This window comes from Telopea speciosissima, chromosome 10 (assembly GCF_018873765.1).
Source record: "Telopea speciosissima isolate NSW1024214 ecotype Mountain lineage chromosome 10, Tspe_v1, whole genome shotgun sequence".
NCBI classification, from domain to species: Eukaryota; Viridiplantae; Streptophyta; class Magnoliopsida; order Proteales; family Proteaceae; genus Telopea; species Telopea speciosissima.
The window spans coordinates 49,434,971-49,462,087 of record NC_057925.1 but is presented as its reverse complement, the minus strand read 5'-3'; the positions used below and the strand labels follow the sequence as shown (position 1 = coordinate 49,462,087).

Sequence of the window (27,117 nt, the reverse complement as noted above, 5' to 3'; positions counted from 1 at the left end):
TCTGTTTAGGAGAATCCGAATCCGTCCGAAAGTAATTGGATACGAATATGATAATCCCCCTATCCGATCGATTATTATCCCATTTGTTTAGCAATCTGAAAGTAATAAAATATCTAAAATATATCTCTGTGTTCGTCTATCCTTTTAAGTTACCTTATTGGATTTTGTTATCTTATTTTTATAAGTTTATAAATTAAGATAATGTGATTCTTTTTCTAGATTTTCTATTGGTTTATATATATTGTCTTATAGAATGTTATAACATGGAATCACATATCTATGAAAATAAATACAAGAGAAAATCAAAGACTAAGAAGAGCAGAAAAAAAGGGAGTCGCTGAACTCTCAAGTCTTAACCTTAGCCCTCATCATAAAAACGGTAAAGATGTCAACAGATAGTCGAAAATTTGTATTTGATCCATGTTCATATCCATTTAGGAGAATCTGTATTAAAAAAATCACTATATGTAAATTATCCGAATCCGTCCGAAAACCGATAGGATATTATCCGAATCCGTCTGAAAATAATCGGATACGAATATGATAATGCCACTATCCGACCGAATTCGATCCGTTTACATCCCTACTTGCACAATTCCCCCTTGGTTCCTTCTTCTTTCCCTATTCGTTGGATTGGGTTCCCTCCTCTTCTTTCTCACCTCGTCGGGATCCCAACAAGTAGCTGTGCTAAGATCAATAAAACCTGAAACAGAAAGTCCACAGCAGCCCCGATCATCATTCATAATGGATTAAAACTTATCTATAATCATTGTTTTAATTTGAATAAAAATGTATGACCAAAAAAACTTGATTTAAAATGTGAGAAGATTATAAGGAAATTAATATTTTCTTCTATGATTATTGATTTTACAGACAAACAACACTGTTTCTAACTTTGAAAGTGACGCATGAATAGAATGTCTTGCAACCTTGATGTTAGAGTTTCTATTTTAAGGGATTTTCTAGAGTGATTTCAATAAAAATCTAGTGTAGTGATCTAGTATTAATTGTTGTTGTTGCTTATCTTTAGGCTTAAATTATGGAAAAAAGTGATGCCAAAGGGTATTTTAGGAAACTTAGTTCTATTTTCTTGTTGGGCGGGACGAAAACTAACAAATTTGGGCATTAGGTAAATCTTTTCAAAATTTGTATTTGTGATGTAAAATAAATTTTAAATATACTTATCTTGTAATTATTTTTTTATCTCATGGATCTGAGAAATTTCCCCAATTTTTATCTGTTCGATTTCCTGCCCGCTCCATTTCCCCAAATTCCTCTAATAGAGGGGGTGGACCCCACCGGGGCAGTGTGTTCGGGCAGGGATAGGGTGGTCATTTTTGCCCACTTCTAATAGAGGAACTTGGGGAAATGCAACTGCCCAGGAAATGGAGCAGATAAAGGTCCCATGGCATGGTGTGTCACATTTTTTGGGCTGGGATGGATCATTGCCGGCCCAAACTGTCATGGACTTTGGACCGTGGGCCCAAAAAATGTTGAGATTGTAAGATTATAACTTCGAAAATCTTCTTGATGGTCAGAACTCGGAAGTTCTATCTTTCTATCTATCCAATCCACTGTTCAGTGTCCGAGCGGAGCAGAAGCTCCACAGTCCAAAATTTCTTCGTTTACCTGAACCGGAAATTTCACAAATGACAACGTTTTCCCTCTTGTTACTTCTAATCTGCATTTGTACTGCCCTGCAATGAAATTTGAGCCAGCCACTATGGCTTGCGTGCTCTGCAGTCTCTATTCGCCCGAGCTTCAAGCCATGCCAATGGTGGTATGCGAAGCACGTTTCCGGCCTTTAATGCTCGGCCGGCGAAGTGTCTCTCGCTCGTCGTTTCTTGGCGCCGAAAGGATTCCATCGCCGTAATTTTTTTTTTCCCCCCATTTATTATGAAGCAGTTTATCATTTTCATGTATTTGTGGTTTTGTGGAAATTTAATATTTCCATGCGCCTTCTTTGTGTTCTAACAATTCATTTTTAAACAGGTTATTGTTAACTGTGTATAAAAGTGATTTTCAGCATGAACTTTTATGCCTCTGTTTACTTAATTTGAACAATTAATATAACTAGTACATAGGCACATGAGATGGTGTCTTCTATTTTCAAATTTATTGCTCTGTGTTCTGAATAACTTGAAGCATTGAAATTTCTTTATGCGACCAGCTACCCATGAGTGGAAGCTAAAATCAAGAAGATAGCCTGGAGGGTGAAAAAGAAAACTTTCAAGCAATTCTCATATGGTGTGCCTTTGAATTGTCTGAGACCTATTCCAGTGGAAGCAAAGATCTCCACATTGTTTCCTACCTACTTGTTGGAAAAAAAAAAGCCCTTATAACTTTGGCTGGATGGAGCAGCCATTAACTGTTGACCTTTTCCATGGATTTGTCTATTAAGAACTTCTTTATGGTTGGTTTCATGTGTGTTTTTGGTTTCTATTGGGCTTGGGTTAAACATGATTGACATCAGAGCCTTTGACTTCTTGTTACTTGGGAGTTTATGCTGATTGAGGTTAAAGGTAACTCATATCAATTTTACAATTATAATCCTCACTAATTATATGCTACTACTTTTCGGCTGCAATAGAGAGTACTTATCACGGTCTAGTCCCTTGTATATATAATACCAACTCAGTAGCTCGTAGTAGGAATCCTACTAAGACACTAAGTCTAATTACAATAAGGAATTATAACTATAAAAGGAAATAACAACTAAAGAACTAATCTAGACTTAAGGAGTAATCTAGTTACAACTCAAATACTATCCCACTGTACACCCTACACCATAACATGGTACACGGTACACTTTAACAGCATTTAAAGCTGAATAAGGCATGGAAAAACCCAATTGTATAATTTGTATTGCTCTTTTTTCTAAATGCTGGAAGGTAGATTCTACATGTTGATTTCATTTTACACTTGCTCTTTTCAGATTTGCTAATAGCAGGGCATGACTGACGTGATAGTTTTTATTTTCCTCCATGGAGTATTGATACATTATTTATTTTAGGCAGGTACACGTGCCACCAGATGCCATTGCAGAGTCCATACAAGATAACTCTTCATCTGGGGATTCATAATTGTCTTTTGGGATCACCCGTAATGTGTGTCAGAAAAGGTAGTACGTGTCCATGTTTTCACATACTGCAGTAAAATTTTAAATTCCTGTAATAACCTGGTGCTTCAATTTTAAAAATTTTGATGCTGGACATGCCTAATATGGTGTATTTTGTCACTTTGTTCTTATTTTCACTATTTCTTGCTGGCGACTCATGCCATTAAAGTAATATCTGGTAATCTCTACTTGTTGTACATTGTTACTTTATGAACTTACATATTGCAATAAAATGCTACTATCTGTGTATGTAATTGCATAATCTTCTCTTAAATAAAAGGAAATGCTGATATTCCCGGGCTTATATATGTCATATTAAAATTATTGACTAGAGTTTTTTTTGGGATCAGAAAATCGTCTTCCCAGCCAGGAACCGATTTTCAAAATATGATATAAATTGGCCAAATATTTTGGTTTCACCATGGGTTGAAATTGGTACAACATTGGCAATATAAAAAAAGTATTGCAATTTACTGGGGACACTTTCAATAGCCTTCCAGTGGCTCTTATTTTGTATCTAAACTTCATTTTTCCTGCTAGGAGAGAGGATTTTCCTTATGTATTCAAAAGTAGTGAGATCAATTATTTCTTTTTGAAAGTTATTACTGATTCTGTGTCTAAATGGTCCATTAAAAATTTCTAATCGGTTGGGTGATTGCTGATAAAAATGGAGATACTGATATGTCAGGGAACTCCTCCATATCCTGTCGGGAACTATGCAAGGTGCTTTGGACCATTGAAGCTACTTTAGAAGATGGACAGCTTTTGTATCTAACAGGAGATTCAACTGCTTTAGGTCATTGGGAGCCTGAGATGGCTGTTCTCATGATGCCTGCTGAACATTCGAACTTGTGGAAGACCGAAGTTAAGGTAATCTGATCCAATTTCTGGTATACTCATGTTTTCCTGTTTCAGTATACTAATGCACATATGATCTGGTCTACTTCCTATTTGGACAATGTCTATTCAACTTAATCTTTTAACTGTTTGCTTTGTCAGCTACCTTGTGGGATGAACTTCAAGTACAATTATTTCGTAAAAGGAGATAAATGGTCATCTTCTCATTTAGTTTGGAGACCTGGACCTGAATCTTCTTTGTTAGTGCCTCAAACTTCCAAACTAAAGGAAAGGATTGTGGTCAGGGATTCGTGGATGAAGACGGTGTGCACTCAGAGGCATCTGGTAGAGTCATGGGAATCATGGATTTGGGAGTCATACTTTCCTGTACAACCCACAACGTCAGCTTCATCTGAGGGTAATAATTCCATACTAGTGTCTTTCCTTATGTCACTTCACCCCTACTTATGTTGCTGAACATTAAATGCTTCCAGTGGTTTGACAGATGAACTCGGAATACTAGAAAGCCCTCAAATTGATGCCTTAGAGACAGAGAATTTCTCAGTTGACCTTATAGTCGAAGAGGAGTCTTACTCTGTTGAAAGGGATGACACAGTTAATGCTAGTACCAAGGTATGGGATTCTGGCCACATAATTTATGAAAGAGATCAACCTGTTGAGGAGCCCTGGCTGCTCCAATCTTCTCTCTCCTCCCTTGATTTCAAAGATGAGATGGGTTCTTCTGTGTATGATGAGATTTATGATCTAGTCATGTCAACCCAACCGGAGTTCCTTGATAAGAGTTATCTGGATGATGAAAAATTGATAACTGAAGAAGGAAGTAAATCAATTTGTACTGAGGAGTGTGTGGACACTGTTATTCTGATTAACTCTTCGATATGTACTATGCAAAGGATTGCCGTCTTGGAAAATGGGAAATTGGTTGAGTTATTATTGGAACCAGTTAAACACAACGTGCAGTGTGATAGTGTGTATCTTGGAGTAATTACAAAACTTGTTCCCCATATGGGTGGTGCTTTTGTAAATATTGGGATTTCCAGACCTTCACTTATGGACATCAAGCAGAACAGGGAACCATTTGTATTCCCTCCTTTCCGTCATAGGACAAAGGAGAAACAAATTAATGGTTCTGTGATTAGTGAGCTCAAGGAGCTGGCTGACGTCAACAAGAGCGACCCATCTTCACTTGGTGATGTTGGAGTTCTTGATGAATTATCAGAAATTGAGTTTCAGGATGGGCTGGTACCATTCACACATGATGATTTAGATGAACATGAAGTTGAGGATAACTTTCACGCTTCAGAGGTTCTTCAGGGGAATGTAAATGGCAGCATGATTGAATATGGTGGGGTTGAGTCAGATTCTGAGGACTTCTTTGATGGAAATGGACATAACCTAGAGCGCAGAGCTACCTGTGACTTCCTTCCAAATGAACCAGAAGGGTCCAATGATCCTCAGCTGTCACACCATTCCTTTCAAGATGGGAAGGGTTATATAAAGGAAAACAAGTGGGCCCATGTTCGCAAAGGGACTAAAGTGATTGTACAAGTTGTCAAAGAGGGATTGGGGACAAAAGGTCCTGCTCTGACTGCTTATCCAAATCTAAGAAGCAGATTCTGGGTAGGTTAACTACAAGAGTTCTCTTCCTGCGTTCTCTTTTTTATTTTTTGTGTTATTCATGATATGGTTCTTTATCTTCTACATTTTCTCCTGGTTTGCAGATATTGAGTACACGCTGTAATAGAATTGGTATCTCAAAGAAAATTTCCGGTGTTGAGCGAACAAGGTTAAGAGTCATCGCGAAGACCTTGCAGCCTCCAGGCTTTGGTCTGACTGTAAGGACTGTTGCTGGTGGTCGTTCCTTGGAGGAATTACAGAAGGATTTGGAGGGCTTGCTTTCCACATGGAAAGATATAATGGAACATGCGAAGTCTGCTGCTCTTGCTGCAGATGAAGCTGTGGAAGGGGCAGTTCCTATTATTTTGCATAGGGCGATGGGACAAACCCTATCCATTGTGCAGGATTATTTTAATGAGAAGGTGGGCCCTTTCTTAATTACTGACTTATTTTCCCTGTATTTTGCTTCCTTTTTAGTTTCTTTTTGTACTTTAGTCCCCTAAGTGTTATTCTCAATGGGATTTGTTTTCAGGTTAAGAGCATGGTTGTTGATTCTCCGCGAACATATCATGAGGTATGATATCACTTCACATTAATATGCAAAGTCTTGAGGACATTCTTTAGATAATGGGCACTCATCAGTTTTCAATATGTCTGGAACCCCCTCCCCAGAAACTAAAGAAAAAGACAGCTTTACAAGGAAATTCCTTAGAAAGTTCCTCTTTTCTTTTAGCATTAAGAAAAGCCAGTATCAAATAATTTATACTTTGTATAGGAATCAAGTAGAAGAGAGAGCAAAGAGTATCATGGTTCAGAGAGGCTTAGGCAGTTGACTTCGTAATAATGCTGCTTAAGGCTTATATTAAGCAATGGGGAAATTGAAAACTAAATCTGGAAAAACTCACATGAAATTCTAGACATTTGACCATTTTGCTGTTAGGCTCTCTCTAATAATCTTCGTTTTTAAATTTTCAATTGATGTTTCCTTGAGGCTCTCTTTGTTTCAAGTAAAGGGAAGTGAAATCACTTTTGAAAAGAAAAAAAGTAAGTTTTGTAATCGTAACCTACCTAAAACTCTTACCATATTTGCTAAATATTTTTTTCCCAGATGTAAAATTCATTTTGCTTTTCAAATCAAAGGAATTTGATTGCAAAGTGAAATTTAATAATCAATTTGGTATATTTAGGAGTTATTTACACCATCATGTAAGATAATGTTACAAATTTTTTTTGCTTTTGTAATAATTTGATTTCACTTCCCTTCCCTTTTTTTCCTTGCAACCAAATGAAGCCTGATTGGTATCAGTTACCTCCTTATGAGGTGAGAGTGGGACCCACTTGGTTTTGGGCTAAAAAGCCAAGCATCCCTCCTTGATAGTCCTTTCATAGTTATGGATCCATTAAAGAGCAGTTTTGTTGTTTGTTCTGGTTTTTGGCATAAGTAAGTGTCTGTCCTGGTTTCCCACTAAGTGAAACTCTTATTTAGACTTTGATTTTTTAAAATCTAATAGTGCCATTGTGTTTAAATGGCCCAAAATAGGCTGTATACCAACTTTCATGACCAAACTAGGTCTAAACCCACCAAAACCAGCCATCGAGTTCAAAAAAAAAAAACAAAAAAACCCCAACTCGGTTTTTGGCTAGGTCAAAACATGTACTCGAGCGAGTTCTTGAACCATGGTCCCAAGCATTGTCACCGAGAAGGTAGGTTAGGGACCCAAGTACTTTGACACTGTCGGGGCCATACCATGGGCTGCTGAATGAAATGACCTGTGAGCTTCACTGCTTTTTTTATCAGAGAGGGAGAGAGCCATTCTGGAATCCTCTATTCTGCGGTGGATATAGAAATGGAAATAAATATCAATTGTCAAAGGGACTCGGTAATAATGTAATTTAAAAACCAATTGCTGTCATATCCGATATTATGGAATTTTCCTCGGACAAATCAATCTGACTTATTAAGCAGTGGGTGGTAGAGCAAGACGACAAGCCATCAACGATGGAAGATGAAGTAGCTCCAATTATCATTGAAGAACCACTTGTTGAGGAGCATACATTGGTCGATCTTTTGATTGAACCACTTGAATATGTGCTTTCACATTGCAGCTTCAAAAACGAACTCCTTGTCGCTGATTTCGTACCGTTGTATTGTGGTTTGATCGTTGATTTCTAGGTCAAAGAGGAAGGTTGTCGATCGTGCGTTCAAGATCCTTCCGTTCTACAAAACTTGAGTGCAAGTCTTTTCAAACAAGGGGGAATTGATGCAGTTGAGATTTTCCAATCGGGCTCCAAAAGACTTTATTTTGGCCCATGGTTGGGTTCTATGGATCTTGGTCTTCTTATTTTTAGGTTTATTGATGTATGATGTCATGAGCCTATATTTGGGGTCTTAGTTCTGAACATGGGATTAAATATATAGATAAGATTGTGTGGGCCCCATGTGGTGTTAAGTTACTTTACTTGAGAAACTATGCTTTTTAGTTAAGTATTTTATGTCGTATTGTTAGTTAGTAGTTTATGTTGTTTGGAGTTTGATCAATTTAAGTTGATTTTTATTTAGGTAACTTAAAGGGATAGTTGTTTATTTGGTTTAGGAGTCCTAAAGTCAGTTTATATGGTTTTCATAAATAAGGTTGTTATATAGAATTTTGGGATGGAAAATTAGTTTGATTTGATTAATATTGAGGTTGTTGCCTCTTTTTCTTCCCCATGATGTCTCCCTTCTCCTCATCCTTGTGTGCCTCTATTACTAGCAGTCTCTTTCCTTCTATCTTAAAAGAAAACCCACCACCAACAGATCATTTGATCGATCTACATTAGTACTTCAGCATGGGATAAAAGTAACCAACCTCCCCCTCCCTCTCCCCCTGGCATCTTGTTGAGGAGAAGTGTGAGTGAGGAGAAGAAAAGTCTCCATTCAAGATGGTTGGGAGCTTAGTTTTCTTAAGTTTTGTTTATGTGGCCTTGTGTGATTTGGCTCCAGGTTTGTGAAGTGCTATCCATGGGTTTGTGTGTGTGTGTGTGTATGGAGGGGCATCTCTGAGTGTTAGAATTGTTATGGAGAGAGTTTTTTTTTTCTTTAGTCCAAGCTGGATCTTCTTTCTTTAGTATTTGTATAATCCAGCTTGAGGGGGAGTATTAGAATAATGTACACCAGAATACCGTGGGGGTATTCTGGTCCTTTTGGGGTATTTTTTATGTTATTTAACGTGTTAAGTTTATATTGGCTGTGTGGGTTTAGTCCCACATCGCCTAGCTTACTTTATTTTGTAACTTCCCCTCTATAATAGAGGGGCCTTTCTATCATTTATACAAGCCATTCTATTATTTTATTTCCTCTCTTTGACCCACGGTTCAACCAACATGATATCAGAGCTGGTCTGATCTAGGTTAGAGAAAAAAAAACAAACCCTATTTCTCCCTTCTTCTCCTCCAATCGATCTCTCTCTCTCTTCTTCTCCCTTTTCTCGGTTTTCTCCTCCTACTAGTTTTCTTCTTCTTACCCATGTAAAGGGGCAGCATTAATGAGGAAAATAAAATATCCAATGATTTAGTTGCTGCTCTCCTTCATTCTATTCGATTTTTTCCATTAAAATTCTGTTGGATCCTTCTCTGCGATTTGGAGTTCCCCTTCTTTGAGATAAGATCTCTATGAAAATTGATCCTCTAATTTGGGAGCACCCTATGCAGCCTTTTCCAGCCCTATCATGCCCTATTCCAAAATCTAACTTCCCTTTTTTCCTTTCTCTCCATCTTTTATTGAGTTTTCCAGCCCCAATCCCCAAATCGATTTCACCTGGTCAGGGTTTTTTCAAAACCCTGACTCTAATCGATTTTGGGGCTTCCCTTGTCAGATGCAGCTAATTTTTCAGGGATAATTTCCTACTACCACCAGCCTTAATCGACCTCAGTTTGGCCACTATCTGATGGCTGGATTTGTACCTATAGCAAAACCTTCTCCACCTGCTATTTTTGGTTACCTGTTAAAACCCTGACTCAAATCGACATTAGGGTTACAGGTTTCAGTTTTTGCTGCCTTTTGGAGGGATGCTTATTCCACCTACAAGGATCACTCGACCTCAGTTTCAGCCTCTTTCCAAGTGTTTGAAGACCCCTAACCCCAATCGATCCTTCTTTTCAGGGTTTTTTCAAAACCCTGACAACTATCGATTTTAGGGATAGGGTTGATTGCTGCTATTGGAGTTTTTGGGAGGTGTTTCTACCATCAAGAAGGACATTCTACTTCAACTATTCCTGACCTGACGAAGGTCTATTGCACATGATAGTTGCTGCCCTATTTTTCTGCAATTTTTTGGTGTTTCTCCCACGTGAAGATCAAGTCTCAATTACCAAGGAGATTGGTTATTCGAACTGGAGATCCATTCCAGCAGTGGTGGTCAGCATCTATTACCAGAAGACATCACCTTTGCCAAGCCATCATCACTTTGTTGAAGCCCCCTTCCCTACAATCGATCTTCCCTTTCAGGGTTTTTTACAAAACCCTGATTATAATCGATCTAAGGGTTGGGGCAGTCCACTATTGCTGATTTTTTGAGGAGAGTTTTATAAATATCAAAGGAGTATTTAGCCCCTATTTCAGCATCATTCATCAGTTTTTTTTGGCAAAATTCAGGTTCATTCTTATGGCTCGGTTTCTCCAATTATCAACCTATGTTTCTTACGTGTTCCTATATGGCTGGCTGCTTCAACTACCTATGGATCTGTCTGGTTATTTATCTTATATTTGCTGGTTATTTTGAGCTTTCATACCTACCTGGCTGGTGTTATTGATTGGCTTCTGTAAGCATGACTGGTTGACATGTTACTACTGCCTTTATGTGGACTACTGCTGCCCTATTATTGTGACTGAGTTTCCTACTATTGGAGATCGAATTTCTTTCGTTATTGAAGACTCGAATCTGCTACCCTGGAGATCAGCTTATTTGGGACTACAACAGTGTGTTCCACGGTTTTTGGTTGCAACTACGAACCTATTCAGTTATGTGAAGCTTTTCTGGTTCATATCTGGCTCATCTTGGAGCTTGAATCCTAGCATGGTTACTAATTCAGATCTGATCCAATTTTTGTTGAAGCTTCTACAATCCATTGCTGTCCAGATATCTTCGTTCGTACTTTTTAGCATGTGGAAGTTTATACCTTGGAGTTTTTGCACACTTGTTTCTCCTTGTTTGAAGTTTAATCAAGCCTTGAAGAATAGAGCCTTTCCTTACTTCAAATCAGATCTGTATCCTTGTTAGATTTGAATATTGGAGTTAGGAGTTTCTCCTCTGCAAGAGTTTCCATAAAAAATGTTTGTTTGATCGTTTGAAGATGGTTGGAGATTTATATGTTGCATAATTTACTCCTACTTCATTATCCCACTGCTGTTTTTCCTTCACCACCTCCCAAAACATACCTTTGGCATTCCCCATACCCACCTTGGAAGTTAATGGTATTCTCTTCTTTACCATTTTTTTTTTTTTTTCCATTACACTTGGCAGCCATTGCAAAATTCTGGAATATTATGTTTTGCCCTATCTCTTACATCATCTCTCTTATGTCCACGTGCACTACACGTGAGGGGGGGATTATATACAGTATACCTGCAGCCATTGCAGAGAACAGAACATGCAGGGACACTTGGTGCAAAACATAAATGGTCAGGGGGTTCACCATTGCCAATGGGTATCTACTTTGTTATTGGGTTAAAGTTTGTCATAAGGGGGAGGTTGGCCTTAAAGTTTTGAAGATGTTTGGTTATTGCCTGCCCATATGAGATCCTATAGTTTGGTTGTTTTTTCTGCTGCTTGATCTTTACTGCTGCTTGACTCATTTGACGGCTACCCTAGTTACTTATCTTCAAGATTATAATTCAGAGATTCATTATTGGACAAAGATTGGTGAGAGATACCTTTTTTGTTGATCAAGTCTGTCCAAGTTTGAAGGTCTATTTTTTTCAAATTCTTGAAGGTCTATTTGAGAGCTGGATTCTGCTACAACTTATTTTTTCCCATTTTATTCAAGTTGGGCATTAGTACCTTGTATGCGCCAACTCGAGGGGGAGTATTAGAATTGTTATGGAGAGAGTTTTTTTCTTCTTTAGTTCAAGCTGGATCTTCTTTCTTTAGTATTTGTATAATCCAGCTTGAGGGGGAGTGTTAGAATAATGTACACCAGAATTCCGTGGGGGTATTCTGGTCCTTTTGGGGTATTTTTTATGTTATTTAATGTGTTAAGTTTATATTGGCTGTGTGGGTTTAGTCCCACATCGCCTAGCTTACTTTATTTTGTAACTTCCCCTCTATTATAAATAGAGGGGCCTTTCTATCATTAATACAAGCCATTCTATTATTTTATTTCCTCTCTTTGACCCACGGTTCAACCAACACTGAGGATGCCTTCAAGGAATTTGACAGCCCAAATTTTCTGAGAGAATTCTTGTTCCTGGTCATAGTACACCTATTTGCTGAGTTGATTGCTATCTTCTTCTTGAGATGATTATTCTGGAGCAGTGTTGCACTTTTGATAAACTCATCCAAAAGCAGAAGTTTATACCAAATCTATGCATTATGTGCATAGAGGACCGATCTCCTTTTGCAATTGTTGTTATGTTTGGATGGTCTGTGCGCATTTAATCCTTTTCTCCACATTGTTTGTTTAGAAATGTGGAAGAATCTTATTGGATGGCAGATTTTGACAAATTTGGTGATAGGATGGGGCCATGGGGGCCCAATAATTGGGTAATGGTTGATTCTCTGTGTGTTGGTTCATGGGGAAAGTCAATTATTAGTAGGTAGTTCTATGGATAAAAAGAAGGCCAAGAAGGTGTGGATTGAGTTAGTGAGAAAAGACCTGATGATTTATGATTCAATAGAAATTGGCCCTGATTGCTTTTTACTTGTTGGCATGCCATAACAACTACAACAACAAACTCAGCCTTATCCCAACTTAATGGGGTCGGCTACATGGATCTAAACAAAACAAAGTGGAAAAAACTGAGGTCGAAACAACAAAAGGGTAATGAGATGAGCAATGAAAAATTGAAAATGTCAAATGAAAGATGAAGAATAACAAGAAAAATGCAAGATGAAAGATGAAAGTAAGAGGAAAGAGGCACAACCTAGCAAGTCAGGAAAATCTCAGCTAAATGGGGTCTGGTACATGGATCCTAGCCCTCCAATATGTTCTATCCGAGGTCATACTTGGTGCAAGGCCTAGACTATGCATATCCTTCCTCACAACTTCTCCTATGGTCATTTTAGGCTTGCCCCTTGCTCTTTTAGCTCCTTCAATTTGTATCATATCGCTCCTTCTTACTGGGGCATCCTTAGGCCTCCATTCAACATGACCATACCACCTCAAGAGACTCTGCCGGAGCTTGTCATTGATTGGGGCGACTCCTAGGTCAGCTCTAATACGCTCATTCCTTACTTTATCCTTCCTAGTTTTTCCATACATCTATCTTAATATCCTCATCTCTGCTTCACAAAGTTTCTCACTATGACACTCTTAACTGCGCAACATTCTTATAAAACTTTTCTTTAAGCTTTAAAGGAATACGTTGATCACACAACACTCTAAACGCACCTCTCCATTTCATCCATCCCACTTTAATTCTCTGTGAAACATCCCTCTCTATGTCACCTTCTTTATTTATGATTGACCCTAAATATCGAAAATAGTCACTTTGCGGTATCTCTCTTTCCCCAATTTGCACCATGTCAGTATCCATCATAGTATGACTGTATGAGTAAAATTACACATCATATACTCCGTCTTTGTTCTACTAATCTTAAGGCCTCTTGTTTCCAAAGTTGATCTCCAAAGTTCTAACTTAGTGTTAATCCCTGCTTTTGTCTCATCCGCCAAAACGATATCATCGACAAAGAGCATACACCACAGAACCTTGTCTTGAATGCTCTTGTTTAGGTTGTCCATGATAAGCGCAAATAGATACATGGTTATGGCTGATCCCTGATGTAATCCAATCGTTATTGGGAATTCCTTGCCCTGATCTCACACTAGTCACCTCACCCTCATACATATCTTTAATTATATCCTATTTACTCGACACCTCTCTCTTCACTAGAACATGCCAAATTAAATCTTTAGGGACTTGGTCATATGCTTTTTCCAGGTTGATAAAGACCATATGGAGATCCTTCTTACTATCTTTATATTTTTCCATGAGCCTCCTCAATAGGTAGATAGCTTTTGTCGTGGATCTACCTGGCATAAAACCAAATTGGTTCACCAAGATATGAGTCTCTTTTTGAACGGGTTTAATAACCTTCTCCCAAAGTTTCATAGCGTGAGTCATTAGCTGTATGCTTCTATAATTATTGCAGCTTTGGATGTCACCTTTGTTTTTGTAGATTCGGATTACAGTGCTTCTCTTCCATTCATCTGGCATCTTCCTTGTGTTCATAATCTTGTTAAACAGATTGGTTAACCAATACAAACTCCTAGGGTTTTTTCCACACTTCTATTGGAATCTCATCTAGGCCCGGTGTCTTGCCTGCTTTCATCTTTCTTAAGGCTTCTTTAACTTCTGCCACACTAAACTTTCATACTAATCTTTCTTAAGCTTGTTGGCATGCCATACATCATAGAAAATGTTGAACAGCATTGTTTTTGGTTGCAAAGGGTTATTTTTTGTACTTTGTCCCCTCCACAAGTATGCTTTTTTACATTCATGCTTTATACTTTGGATTTTGAAATATTTACTAGTGAAACAGTTTCCATATTAAGAAGATAAGTTCCTGTTTCTTTTTATTGTGTGATGATTATTTAGAACCAGAGATGGCCATTGACTTTGTGGAAGTATCAAGGGAGGTTTTTGATGTCCTCTGCACAATTCTTAACCATTGCTGATTAGGTTGTATTTTTTTATATTTCAGGTCACCACCTACCTTCAAGAGATAGCTCCTGATCTCTGTGATCAAGTGGAGCTATACAATAAAAGAAATCCCATTTTTGACGAATATGGAATTGAAGAAGAGATCAATGGTATCCTCAATAAAAGGTGAGCATACCAGTTCATACTTTTGACCAATCAGTAAGATGCCTAAGAGTTGCTGTTTTTAAATTTATTAAGTCCAGCATGGAACATCTAAACTATTGTGCTCTTTTTTCTTTTGGGACGGGGTTAAAAAATGATTTTTTTATTAAGGCTCTGTTTGTTTCGATGTAAAATGGGTGGAAGTTGAAAAAAAAAACTTCAAAGTATCTAATTATAGATTTTCCTTCATAGGAAATTTAAAGGAGGGGACATGAAGTTTTTCAGTGGGTCGCACCACTATTATGATGTCCAAAATGTGTAAAATAATGTTGGGAAAGTAAGATATTTCCCCCAATTTATTTTATTTCTGTGCATTTTGTGTCAAAGCAAATAGTATAAGGGAAAAAGATATCTACAAGATAAGAAACAACAACAAACAACTATGACAAAGCAGACAAGCAATGGCACCAACAGCAATTATTTTGCTCCTCTGAAAGATACATCTGTGATTGAGTTGAGTCATTTGACACTCGCACAGACAAAGAAAGTAGTGATATATGGTGGTTCAACGTTTGTCCATTTATATTTACACAATGGTACAAAATTACGAAACAACAAATCTAGAATGAAGACTAGTACTTAACTATGGGTGCTGCTGATGAAACTTTTCAAGTCTTGAATGTGCCCAATGTGTATGACATGCATAAGTTGATTGTTAAGTTATGGTTTTGATGCTTTTTATTTCTTTCATCTTTCAGGGTCCCTCTTGCTAATGGAGGTTCTCTAGTAATCGAACAAACTGAGGCATTAGTTTCTATTGATGTAAATGGAGGACATGGGATGCTTGGTCGAGGGACTTCTCAGGAGAAGGCTATTCTTGAAGTCAACCTTGCAGCTGCAAAACACGTATGTTTGAAACCAAACCTTTGTCAGCTCCTCAGGCATAGCTATTAGATTACAAGAGAACTTATTGAAATCTAATTTTAGTAAAAATTTCTGTCTCAATATTAATTTTTGCATACATTTGTAAGTTGTTAAGACTTAATCAAATATAATCAGCTAGATTTTGTAGGATTTGTGCTTTTTATCTTGGATAAGAAATTAAGAATTAAGGTACACAGATGATTCCTATACCACTCAGATGACTTGATGTGGGATAACTTATCCACCTTACTTTTTATCAGCAACAGGCCCAGTGATTACATATACTTTGTAAAAAATGTGGCTTGTATAATGTGAAATCATTTGGTTGGTAATGGTCTTGTTCCTACAGTTTCAATGATGTATACGTCTGAATTAAGTGTGAGAAGCGTTTGATAATCAATTTTAAAAGTTCACTTTTTTTCGTAGTGTTTAAAGTGTTAGTTATGTGGTCAATTTGTTTAAATTAAACATAGAAATTTTAGCATTTGCTTGAATAATTTTGTATAGCGAGAAATGGATAAAAACAATAGATCAGCAATTCTTTCAACTCCAAGTGCACATTTAGCTCAAAAAGAAAACAAAATCTACACTGAATGAACTGCCTCTTGTGTATGCTTGTGTCTACAAACTAAACAAATTTACTGCAGTAAATGAAATGATGCATCCTATTCTATTCCTGAAGTCATGGCAATTGTGAACCTTGCTTTCATGCTCTGATTTTCTTGAACTATCTGGATTTTCAATAAGTTAAAGTATTCTCTCATTGGTTGTAGGAGGGTATTTTGATGTTATATTCTTCAGAAAGGAGAAAACACAAGAAAAGAGAAGAAGGAATTCATTGAATGTCTTGAAACTTTTTATTAGAAGATTTTAAGCATAACATCTAATTGTAACGCCTTTCTGTGAGAGCTTTGTAATCCTGGTGATTGAATTAATAAAAAATAGCAACTTTTGCAGATTGCAAGGGAGTTACGGCTCAGGGACATTGGTGGCATTATTGTGGTAGATTTTATTGATATGGTTGACGAATGTAAGTAAAAAGTCTCTGAGGAATGCTACAGTTATTTGGCCATGGCTGTTACACTATGGATAGCAATTATTATTCTGAAATAAGTATTGTTGTTGTGTGTTGACATACATTCTTGTGGCCCTTTATTTAGCAGCTCGAGCTTTTGGGATAAGCGGATAAGCAATTGTAACATGGTATCAGAGCCAGGAGGTCGGGTGTTCGACTCCTGGTAAGTGCGAGGGATTTGTGTTGTTGTGTCCCCTTGGTGCCACGTGATGGTGTCACTGTCACGTGCAGAGCCTTGTGTGTGTGTGTGTGTGGGGGGGGGGGGGGGGCTGCACATGCGAGGGGTGGTGTTGTGCTGATATACATTGTTGTGGACCCTTACTTAACAGTTCAGGATTTTGGGATAAGCGGTTGTAACAAACATACTGTGATGTTTTTTTAATCTTTACTCATGTGACTTAGATTAGATTGACGTCCATACCTTCTACACTTGCATGGTCATTTTGCAATCCAGAATCATTGGAAGCATTTAACTCTCTTTCTCTACTGCATTAGATTGCTGCAGATTGCTCTACGTACTTAATAGTTTTCCTTTTTAGATTCAACCATTTATGCAAGTGTCTGTGTATGCCTCTTAGCATAAATGAGTCATTCATGGTCTTGGTTTCCACCATTGCGTATTTACTACCTTTCATGTAGAGGTGACTGCTTGGAGAAGGATAGGAGGTTAAGAGAAACTATCCTCTGTTATTCCTGTGCCTTGTAAATGGTATATGTGTGATTCATAGTTATGATAATGATGCAGGCTAGACCTGGAATGGGGTATCTGAGAATTGCATACAGTCTTGGCCAGTACAGAGAACTTTTTTTTGTTTTTGGGGGGTGGGGGGAGCGGTGTTGTTGCATGGTTAGACAAGAAGGGTAAGAAGTTTTAAAGGAAAAACGCAAGGTGTGTGTGTGTGTGTGTGGGGTGGGGGTCATGTAGAGTTTTATGTGGACCTCTTGAAGGCACTCTTGCTACTTGGTTCACATTTCTCTATAGTTGACTTCAGTATATAGTAGACTATATTTTCGAGAAAATAGATCTCTCTGTAGTCTGTACAGAGAGTTTTGATCTCTACACTCTTTTAGGTCTTGTAATTTGCGACAAGAACGTCCAATTCAATGTAAAACTCTCTTGGGTTTCTTTTGAGTTAAGAAATTCATCTAACCAAGCTCTATCACTCTTCAACTCCAGCATCCTCAATTAACATGATTACTCCAAGCAAATAAAGACCCAAACTAAAGTTCCCTGTAAACATTATTTTAAAGTTCTAAAAATTTTGTTGGTTGGTGGCTAATCAACGGATTGAGTTGGACATAAACATGGGCTAATGAGCTGGTTTATGGGACAATGAGGTTGAAGAGCTGGGTTGAGCATTAGCTGATCTGCTCAATGCTTGGGTCATGCCAGATGACTTCCAATTCATCTGGGGATTCTGAGGAAAATATGCACATTAAAGAAAGTTGTCATTTGTCAATGAGATTGTTATTGCCATCTGGCCGGATTTTGGAGAGATTTCTCCTTCTGAAACTTGTGGATTTGTGCTGAACTCCTTGATTGGAGCAGATATAGGTTCCAAGTAAGGATTTGTGCTCCTGAGTTAGGTGTTGTTTCTGTACAGTTGGTACATGGTGACTCTTTCATTAATTGTACTAATCAATGAACTCATTGTGTTTTTTTATGATTCTACATGACAAAAAAAAAGGGTGTACCCAGTGCACGAGGCTCCCGCCACTGCGGGGTCTGGGGAGGGTCATAATGCATGCAGCCTTGCCCCTGCTTTCGCAAAGAGGCTGTTTCCAAACTTGAACCCGTGACCACTTGATCACAATGGAGCAACCTTTACCGTTGCACCAAGGCCCACCCTCTATGATTCTACCTCACTATTGTTGAAAAAAAAAAATTGAAATTGTCAGAGGAACAGTATGCACGCCATGGTTTATTTTCAAAGCATTTAAACCACCTTTTGACAGATTTTTATTGTGACTCTTCCAGCAAACAAAAGGTTGGTCTATGAGGAAGTGAAGAAAGCTGTTGAGAGAGACCGATCAACAGTGAGAGTTTCTGAATTGTCTAGGCATGGACTGATGGAAATAACCAGAAAGAGGGTATGCTTCCTCTTGGTTGTGAATATAAATCTATGATTCCTACAGGCTACAGGCATGCATTTAGTTTTCAATTGGTTATGCGATGCAAGTATTTAATGCAACTTGAGATCCTCATTGTTATTTATGCCATTAATGTAAGTGCACTGGTTGTGCAAATTGTTTACAGGTTCGTCCCAGTGTTACATTTATGATCAGTGAACCATGCACTTGCTGTCATGCCACAGGGCGAGTGGAGGCTTTGGAAACTTCCTATTCAAAAATCGAACATGAAATTTGCCGGTTGCTTGTAAGTTATTTTTGTTTTTATGGAAATCTTTTGTTCACTTTTCTATAGTTTTCCCTTGTAAATTTTATTATAAATTAGTATTATTTTTTTTGTGCCACTGCTATTATCTAAAAATTTTTTTTTTTTAATGGAAATCTCTCTTCTTGCTGTTGGTTTTTAACGTTTTCTATTTTTGTTGCATTCTGGGCATATTGTGTTTTTGTAACAAACATCTCATCTTCTCTATCAGGCAATATTGGACCAGAAGGCAGACCTTGAAAACCCGAAGTCCTGGCCAAAATTTGTGCTAAGAGTGGACCACCACATGTGTAACTACTTGACTTCAGGGAAAAGAACAAGACTTGCTGTCCTGAGTAGTTCTCTCAAAGTATGGATTCTACTGAAGGTGTGTCTGGCAAACATGAAAATTCTCAATTAAATCCCATTACAACATTTTTATTATAAAAGGACGTACCCAGTGCACGAGGCTCCCGCCACTGTAGGGTCTGGGGAGGGTCATAATCTACGCAGCCTTACCCCCGCCTCGCGGAGAGGCTGTTTCCTGAATCCTGACTCAAAGAGCAACCTTACCGTTGCGCCGAGGTCTGCCCTTGCATTACAACATTTATTATGTGAGAAAGAAATGAATCTACACAAGAAGCACATTCTGAGACAATTGTTTATTTGCTTGCTTGTTATGTGCAATTAGTGTGATAATTAATGCATTTTTGTGTAACAGAAATATGTCTTAACTCAAAACTTTGTTTAGTTCATTATAGCTAATGGTAAATCCATCTTAGTTTAGGTGGTGAGTCTGGTCTATATCCATATAATCAGGACCTGATGCATATGTGAGTCAGGAGACTCAAAACTGAGCAAGCAATCGTCGGTTGTTATGTCTTTGGTGAAAAACTTCCCATGTTCCGATGTTGGCAAATTTCCGATCCAGTGTTGTGGTTTGTTTGTCCACCCAAAAGAATCAATTAATTGTATGGTCTGGTAATGTGATCAGGTTGATTCAGCCTGTGCAACTCCTAGGACCTAGTTGGCGGTTGATCTTAACCTCTCAAAATATTGTTGGGGTTGGGTGCGTCTTGTATTCTGCGGGCACACATAATTATAATTGGGTGTGTATTTGTAATGAGGTCGGGTTTGGGGTCCATTACCTGTACGGGGGTGGAATTGTTATGGTGTGGGATTAGGGTTTTAGGTTTCTCTATATTGTCTCTATGTGGAAAACCAGTCACAAGCAAAGGGAAGATCAATTTTTGAGGTGGAGAGTGTAGAGTTTTTCAGGTTTAGTGAAAGACCTTTGGTTCTCTCGGGTGGATGTGGGCAATCTTGCCAAACCATGGTAAATTCCTTGTCTTGTGTGTGGTTGCTCATTCGTTCCCAACAAATATGCCCTAGGTGTGGATGTTAGTCATTGTCTGAACCACAAACTCTACTTTCTTCATTGAAAAAGGAAAAAAAGAAAATAGACAATGAATTTATGGTAAAACTAACCTATGTCAAATAGAACCTTTTTTCCTTAATATATTTTCATTTTACAATGACCAGGGATAGGATTTGCCATGGTTTATGTGGCACCATGTGTTTGTCCAATGAAAGACATTTCCCTGTTTATACATGTAATCTCATGAAACTGTAAATGCATGAAAAATTCCTTCAGCACCAGCGGGTTGACTGAAATTTAACAGATGCAGCTAGAACTAGAAACTAATAGAAAATTGATCTTGTTTATGGAAGTGCATGTGACTCTAGAATTACCATCTTACTGATCACTTGAAACTTTGATGCATCAGGTTGCCAGAGGTTTTACTAGAGGTGCATTTGAGGTGAAACCATATACAGGTGACAAGGCAAAAGATGAGCAGCATCCGGTAGCCATTTCAAGACTGCGGTCAACTGAGACTGGATATAACATTCCTGGCAAACAATTAACTCTCTTCCCAATTAAAAAGTGGAAAACTGGTGGTAAATGAAGTTGCATGACTTGGCTCTCCTTGTTCTTTTCATACACAGGCCTGCCTTCTCCTGCTTGGCTACTTCCCTTTCATATGGTGCTGGCCTTCACTCCCTTTGGATTTATTTTTTTGGGATGAAATTACTCCCCTTTGGATTAGGTAGTGTTTCTGTCACCACTTTCTGTTCTTGCTATCCTAGTTATTACTATGTCGTTGTAGTGCTTTTTATTCATTCAACTTTTTCATCATCTTCCTTTGTTATCCAACATCAAAATTTTGTTTGTTATTGCTTTACTTAAATCCAAGTCATCTTTGTTGGCTTTTGATCCCTGTGCTATCAAACTGGAGAACTTTATGGATACATTCTGTTTGTTCTTTCTTGGAGCGACGTCTAGATCAACCAGTAGTGCTGGGGTCACCTGGAGCCATCAGTTATAGTGAAATTGCTTATTCTTTGTCTCTCCCTTTCACTCTATATCTTTGTTGAGATTTCACTATTTTGGCAATTTCAGTCTTAACTTTGCAGCAAGTATTTACTATAGGGTCTTTCTACTGCGTATTGACCTCCCTCTGATAACAACCATTAACGTTCATTTAAAGACTAAGGGAAGGCATATCTATCAGGGAAAAAGAATAAAGTTACGTGGAGGCATAAATTCTCCACTTTTTGTCTGATGCAGTATAGTACAGAGCCTGAATTGTGCAATCCTGGCCCAAAGCCTCCACAAGGACTAGCGAACCCAAAGCTCAGCCGTGATTGCAGAATCCCAGTTCCAGGGTTCTAAAACTCTGGATTGGATTGGATGGATCAACCAATTTGGATCAGAATCAGCTTAGACCATTCCGGAGTGGCTGATCTGTGTTGCATTTCTAGGGTTAGGGAAGAATCTGGCCGATTCCTGACCAATTTCAACTAATCTGGATTGGAATCGGCCAGGAACAATTTGGATCCGGATTCCGCTCTTTAAAACCTTGCCCGATACACCAACGAATCCAGTTCAAACTTTGATCGAAAATGCTAATTAAAAAGTGTTTACTGTGACCTGTCCGATCATCTGTTAGGGAATGTTGTTTTTGTCCTCCCACACTTGCCTTACGAGGGGAATCCCATGACGATGTTCAGAGACTTGCCAGATGTGAGGTTAGCAAAACTGAAACTTCTGATTGAACAAAACTACCAATACTAGCATCACTGTGGCAGTCTGACTGCACTTTAGTTCTTCTTGATTCCAACTTCTAGGGTTTTGACCATTCCGACTGATTGTGATATGATTCGAATTGAAATCGGTGGAGGTTGATCATGTTTCTGATTCTGGATTTTTAAACATTGAGACTCTCTCTCTCTCTCTCTCTCTCTGTGACACATACATAAACAAGCATTCCGTGCTGCAATCTGATCAGTACTTGTATCACACTGTATTGATATTGGATCCTGTTTCCCTTGGGATCCAGACAATCCTGAACTGTACAATAAACACACTCAAAATAATCCGTAGATACATGAATATTAACAATCAAAACAAAAGCTGGCCTATAGTGAGCTTTGCTCTTGTTGTTTTTTATCTCCTTAGATCTTGTTTACAAAGAGGACAAGAGGATATAATCCTGAGCCACTGATCCACACAACTTTGGTGGAAATTATGGGAACATGGCAACTGCTTAACCTCTTCCTTGTCTCTGTATTTAGCCAGGCAAATGCAACATTCCTGCATTCCAACAACGAGAAACGCAAACCCATTAGTTCATTATAGGTTATGTTGGCGGGTCCAACCCAAAACCTTAGGTATTAAGTGGTTGAGCTATTTAATATGGGTCTCTATAATTCCCAACATATCAACACTCCCCTTCACATGTAGTTTCGGCATTGTGGGATAACCCACGAAATACCACTTGGGGGAGAGCAACAAATGAACCTTGCGCAGATATCAAGTTGGAGGGTCTAACCAACAACCCTAAGGTATTAAGTGAAGAGATTTTGTTAAAGTAAATGAAGACACGAATGACCCTGAACAAACCAATGTGGAATTATAACTCTATGGTTCCAAACATCTGAACAGGTTAGGAAAACACCTTTTATGTTACTCTTTGACTTCTTAATAGGGATAGGGAAAAAAAAGGGTGTACTCAGTGCACGAGGCTCCCACCACTGCGGGGTCTTGGGAGGGTCATAATGTACGCAGCCTTCACCCCTACTTCGGGGAGAGGCTGTTTCCTGACTCGAACCTGCGACCACTTGATCACAATGGAGCAACCTTACCGTTGCACCAAGGTCCACCCTCTCTTAATAGGGACAGAACTTACTGAATTTTCGTTCTCAGGATCTGAATTGCACTCAGCACCATCACCAGGCCTTGAATGGCTATCAACTTGCATATATTTCCAGCTGGGTAGGTGGGAGATCTGATCATCAGATGCCCCTCGATCTGCTGAACCCATGTTCATGTTGTAGCCAAGGATCTTGCTGATCAATGGCACACAGCAACAGAGCAATAGAAACAGCATGAAGGGAAAAGAGTAGCTGACAGCATTCCAAGCAAGCAGTGAAATGCAGAGCACATGAAGCTTTGGAGCTCGATTGAAGGATCCAAAGCGAGAATCAAAGACCCAAACGTTGCCAATCACGAACCAAATTGCGAAGAACAGTTCAAGGAAAGTCCTGGATTTGTTCATCAAATTTGACCTGTTTACACATTGCAAAAATAAGGATTCATGAATATCTAATGGGATAGATTTTACTTTCTATGATGAAGGGAAGAAAGATGAGAATCAGTGCGGATTAAGTACCTGGATTCTTCATTGTTTCTCTGCTGTTCTAAATCAGAGTTCCCTTGGATCAAATAACGATGCTGAAAGCGCCAATACAGTAGAGGCAGAGTTAAAAGGCATCCAATGGCATACCCAACAATCCATATCTTTAGAGGCCACACTGGCTTCTCTTCCTTGGAGGTGACCAGCGTGAGAGATATAACTGTTATCTGAACAGCCAAGGCTATGAACTCCAAGGTAATCCAAGACCCAGAATTAAAAGGATTTGATCCAAGATCAGACCTTGACCCATTCTGGTAATGGAAGACTCTTCTCAAGAAATTAAACCAATTCGCTCTTGAGATTCTCATTGCTGTTCTCATCAAGAAAGATGAGGGAGGGACTCGAGCTGACCCATTTCGGACACCAATTGCCATCTGATCTTCTTCTCCAGTTGAAGAAATTGATGGAAATGAAAATGGAATGCCAGAGCTATACAATGAATCCGGTGGGGAATATTATCGAGTATTCATGCTTCACACTTCCACATGGAACCAAAATTAAACAAATTTGAGTTCTTCAGAAGAGGATATTAAAACATGGTCACTGTTCAAAATTAAGGATAGGTAGTTACCAGTTCTTGAGGCTATCTTCAGAATCTTCAGAACCTTCAGAACCCATAGTTCAAAACTTGGAAAGCCATTCACAGATTCTGATTGGAAAGAAAAATCATAAAAGGAAGAGCAGAGAAGAGGAGAGAGGAAGATGAAGGGTGAAGAAAGGCAGGTAGAGTTGGATTCAGATGGTGACTAATAATCTAACAGCTTTTGCTTCAATTCCAAGAGAATCATGGAAACTAACCGTTGGCCAACTTCCCTTTAGTATATGAATGGTTTATATAAGAAGCAAGCAGAGTCCTTGAAAGGGAAGCTGAGAAATATGGCATTTCGTCTCTCAACTCCCAAGTCCCAACTGCAATTTCACCAAATCTAAAAGAAAATTAAAAAATATTTTTTTGGTGCATAAATAATAAAAGGGAGAGGGTTCTTGATCAAGCAGGGAATTCTACACCCCTCACACTGAATTTTTTCTAATAATTATTTCTCTTTTAAAAAAATATATTATAATAATTCATGTGAGGAGGCACAATATATGCCTTATGCTCAGAGAATCTTTTCCCAAAATAAGATTAAATAAAATTCAACGCAAATCTACGAAAAACGTATATGTACAAGTAGAAAATACATGTTGATAGGAGCACGAGGTCAAATGTTTCCTAACATACATTTTGCAGGCCTTAGGGAATGCCGCCGCATGTGCTTTTCCTTATATTTTCTTTTTTTTTCGTACACCTTTTACCTTATTTTTTCCCATTTTTTCCCTTTTATTGATTTTCTTAAGTTTGAAAATTTTTCTTTTATATAAAAAAGACCCTGTTTCTCTTCATGGATCTGAACCCTTTAATTAGCACGGGGAGGGTATTTTTGTCATTTTAGAAAAGAGCATGGGAGTCAATGATGACACCGTAGTGCAGGATCTCAGATAATGGAGAGTTTCTCCACGGTTGAAGGAAAAAACTTAAATCTTCTAAAAAATTTAAATTGGATTGACATTCTATGGACCACACAAGATCTATATTCTTTTGGTGTAAGAGAGCGTGTGCAGGGGAGGGGTATCAACATGGATCCGATTTTTTATTTCACGACGGTGATATGGTAATTCCACACTCTCTTTTGTCTAAGCATAGATTTCATATGACCAAACAACATTCTTTTTTCCTTTTGTTTTTGGGTGTGGGTGGGGGTGGGGGGGTGATGGACAAAATGTTGGGGGGGTGATGGACAAAATGTTGCCAGGTTACGTAGCATACCCTAGCACCTCTATGTGTCTATCTCTCCTCCCTCCTATGAAATGACACATGAATTTTTTGTGCACTGCCATATGGCATTAGTTAATGGACCATTATTATGCTAAGGCAACTACATATCGCTTTGTAGCCCAACCAAATGACTGAAATGAGCATATATGGTCGTCACCTGCTAACTTTTAGCACCTATATATTGTCAACCTATCTATTGACATGCACCTACTTAAATTCCTGCAACTTAGGATTTGCAAAAATATATTTCGTTACTCGATCAATTCCAATTGGACTAACAAAAACTTGACGAGAGTGGGTAAGTACTATTTGTTTACAAAATTTGGACCACATCCAACATGCCACGAAGCAAGATTTTGAGCCAACTAGATAAGCTTATCTGATCATGTTGACTGGATAACCTCCTCCTTTATCCGAGCTTGAACACGGGGGCAAAAAAATTCTTACGGATTTAAAAAAATCAGAGGTAAACCTAAAATAACCCTAGGTGAAGTGATGAGGCAAGTAATTTAGGATTGAGCTCCTCTCCAGGGAGCCCAGCACACCCAGGAGGCATCCAACTGTTGGATTGTGCCACACACATCCCTAGATATACTCCGAGTTGTGTGCGATACAGCCCAACCCTTAGATGCTCCCTGGGCACTCTCTAGGTACTGAGCTCCCCTGGAGAGGAGCCGGATCCAGTAATTTATGACTAGTAATAAGTATGCCATGGAATAGAGCTGATGGGAAAAAAAGGCATCCCTTCAACCGACCTATTTAGTTGGGATAAGACCGGGTATCCAAACGTTAGATTGATAAGGTATACTTTTGCAATTGTGGAATCAAAATGGAGATATTTTTCAGTTACACCCTTTTTGCCTGTTGGGCTTTATTTCTTTAATGGCCCAACTGGCTATATTGGAAGGAGCTCAAGCTTTGAGGACAAATAAGGCCCAAAGGTACCATGTGCCTTGCCACGTGGTGAAATATAAAGCTCTCTCTTAAAATTCGTTCAACTAGGAAAATTATACCCATTACCCAAAAAAGACAAGGAAAATTATACCATGCGTAACAATATTTCCCATTTACCGAGCTAGTGGGCATCATTGCTCAAATCTCTAGGAAAACAATTTGTACACGAGGAGGAGAGTGTGCGAGAGGACATCTGTAGATGCTGCGGCGAGGATGTCAAACGGTGTGGTTTTGGTTATTCGGTTCAATTGCAATGCGGTTTAAATTTTGATAAGGTGAAATCAAAATCGAATCGGATTAGAATCAGTCAAAATCAGCATCGTTTTATATATGGTTCAATTTTATCAATTTCTATTCGATTTTCATTATTCGATTCACAATCGGTTTACATACGGTTTGAGTAGTATCGTTTTGGAAATCAGTAATGAAGACAATCTTGGTTTTCAAAGCTTTTATATTTCCGTGTTTTTCCATTTTCACCCGATCTCCCTCATTCATCATATTTCCTATGCCTATGTGATAAAAATAAAAAGCTTCCCTTCTTCACCTGTCCTTTTCTTGTTTTTCCATTTTTTACTTCTCTACTCTCACATGATGAATAAACTATTTTTTCTATTAAAAAG

The 27,117-nt window shown here is 38.4% G+C and overlaps 3 protein-coding genes across 9 annotated transcripts in view; 1 reads left to right on the top strand and 2 right to left on the bottom strand.

Annotated features, from left to right (window-relative positions):
- The window catches only part of LOC122644046 (farnesyl pyrophosphate synthase 1), a 30,353-nt gene extending 22,956 nt beyond the window's left edge, over positions 1-7,397 (bottom strand). Inside the window, exon 1 of the mRNA XM_043837647.1 lies at positions 7,392-7,397. The gene's annotated coding sequence lies outside the window, so the exon portion shown is untranslated. The remainder of the gene's footprint in view (positions 1-7,391) is intronic.
- On the top strand, positions 1,539-21,286 carry LOC122644045 (ribonuclease E/G-like protein, chloroplastic). Of its 6 annotated transcripts, none has more exons than XM_043837642.1 (14): positions 1,539-1,869; positions 3,018-3,121; positions 3,807-3,988; positions 4,118-4,373; positions 4,461-5,596; positions 5,698-6,015; positions 6,126-6,167; positions 14,494-14,618; positions 15,353-15,500; positions 16,476-16,548; positions 18,572-18,684; positions 18,851-18,970; positions 19,200-19,355; positions 20,755-21,286. In XM_043837642.1, the coding sequence occupies exons 1-14, from the start codon at positions 1,703-1,705 to the stop codon at positions 20,932-20,934; spliced, it is 3,120 nt and encodes a 1,039-aa protein (XP_043693577.1). In that variant the 5' UTR covers positions 1,539-1,702; the 3' UTR covers positions 20,935-21,286. The 6 variants fall into 6 exon arrangements, with proteins under 6 accessions (XP_043693577.1, XP_043693576.1, XP_043693580.1 ...); XM_043837641.1 differs by having other exon boundaries at positions 3,792-3,988; XM_043837645.1 differs by having other exon boundaries at positions 3,014-3,121.
- A 1,014-nt stretch (positions 21,287-22,300) lies between these two features.
- On the bottom strand, positions 22,301-24,565 carry LOC122644048 (E3 ubiquitin-protein ligase At4g11680-like). 2 transcript variants are annotated; one of them, XM_043837648.1, is made up of 4 exons: positions 24,296-24,565; positions 23,701-24,238; positions 23,218-23,596; positions 22,301-22,622 (listed from the first exon to the last, which is right to left on the bottom strand). In XM_043837648.1, the coding sequence occupies exons 2-4, from the start codon at positions 24,096-24,098 to the stop codon at positions 22,476-22,478; spliced, it is 924 nt and encodes a 307-aa protein (XP_043693583.1). In that variant the 5' UTR covers positions 24,099-24,238; positions 24,296-24,565; the 3' UTR covers positions 22,301-22,475. The 2 variants fall into 2 exon arrangements, with proteins under 2 accessions (XP_043693583.1, XP_043693584.1); XM_043837649.1 differs by lacking the exon at positions 24,296-24,565 and having other exon boundaries at positions 23,701-24,280.
- Positions 24,566-27,117: the final 2,552 nt, after the last annotated feature.

Coding starts and splice junctions, on each gene's coding strand:
- LOC122644045 (XM_043837641.1), top strand. CDS start 1,703: ATGAAATTTGAGCCAGCCACTATGGCTTGCGTGCTCTGCAGTCTCTAT. Junction 5,597..5,697: donor ATCTAAGAAGCAGATTCTGG/GTAGGTTAACTA, acceptor CCTGGTTTGCAG/ATATTGAGTACACGCTGTAA. Junction 18,971..19,199: donor ATGAAATTTGCCGGTTGCTT/GTAAGTTATTTT, acceptor CTTCTCTATCAG/GCAATATTGGACCAGAAGGC.
- LOC122644048 (XM_043837648.1), bottom strand. CDS start 24,098: ATGGCAATTGGTGTCCGAAATGGGTCAGCTCGAGTCCCTCCCTCATCT. Junction 23,597..23,700: donor AGAAACAATGAAGAATCCAG/GTACTTAATCCG, acceptor ATGTGTAAACAG/GTCAAATTTGATGAACAAAT. Junction 22,623..23,217: donor ATCCTGAGAACGAAAATTCA/GTAAGTTCTGTC, acceptor GTTGGAATGCAG/GAATGTTGCATTTGCCTGGC.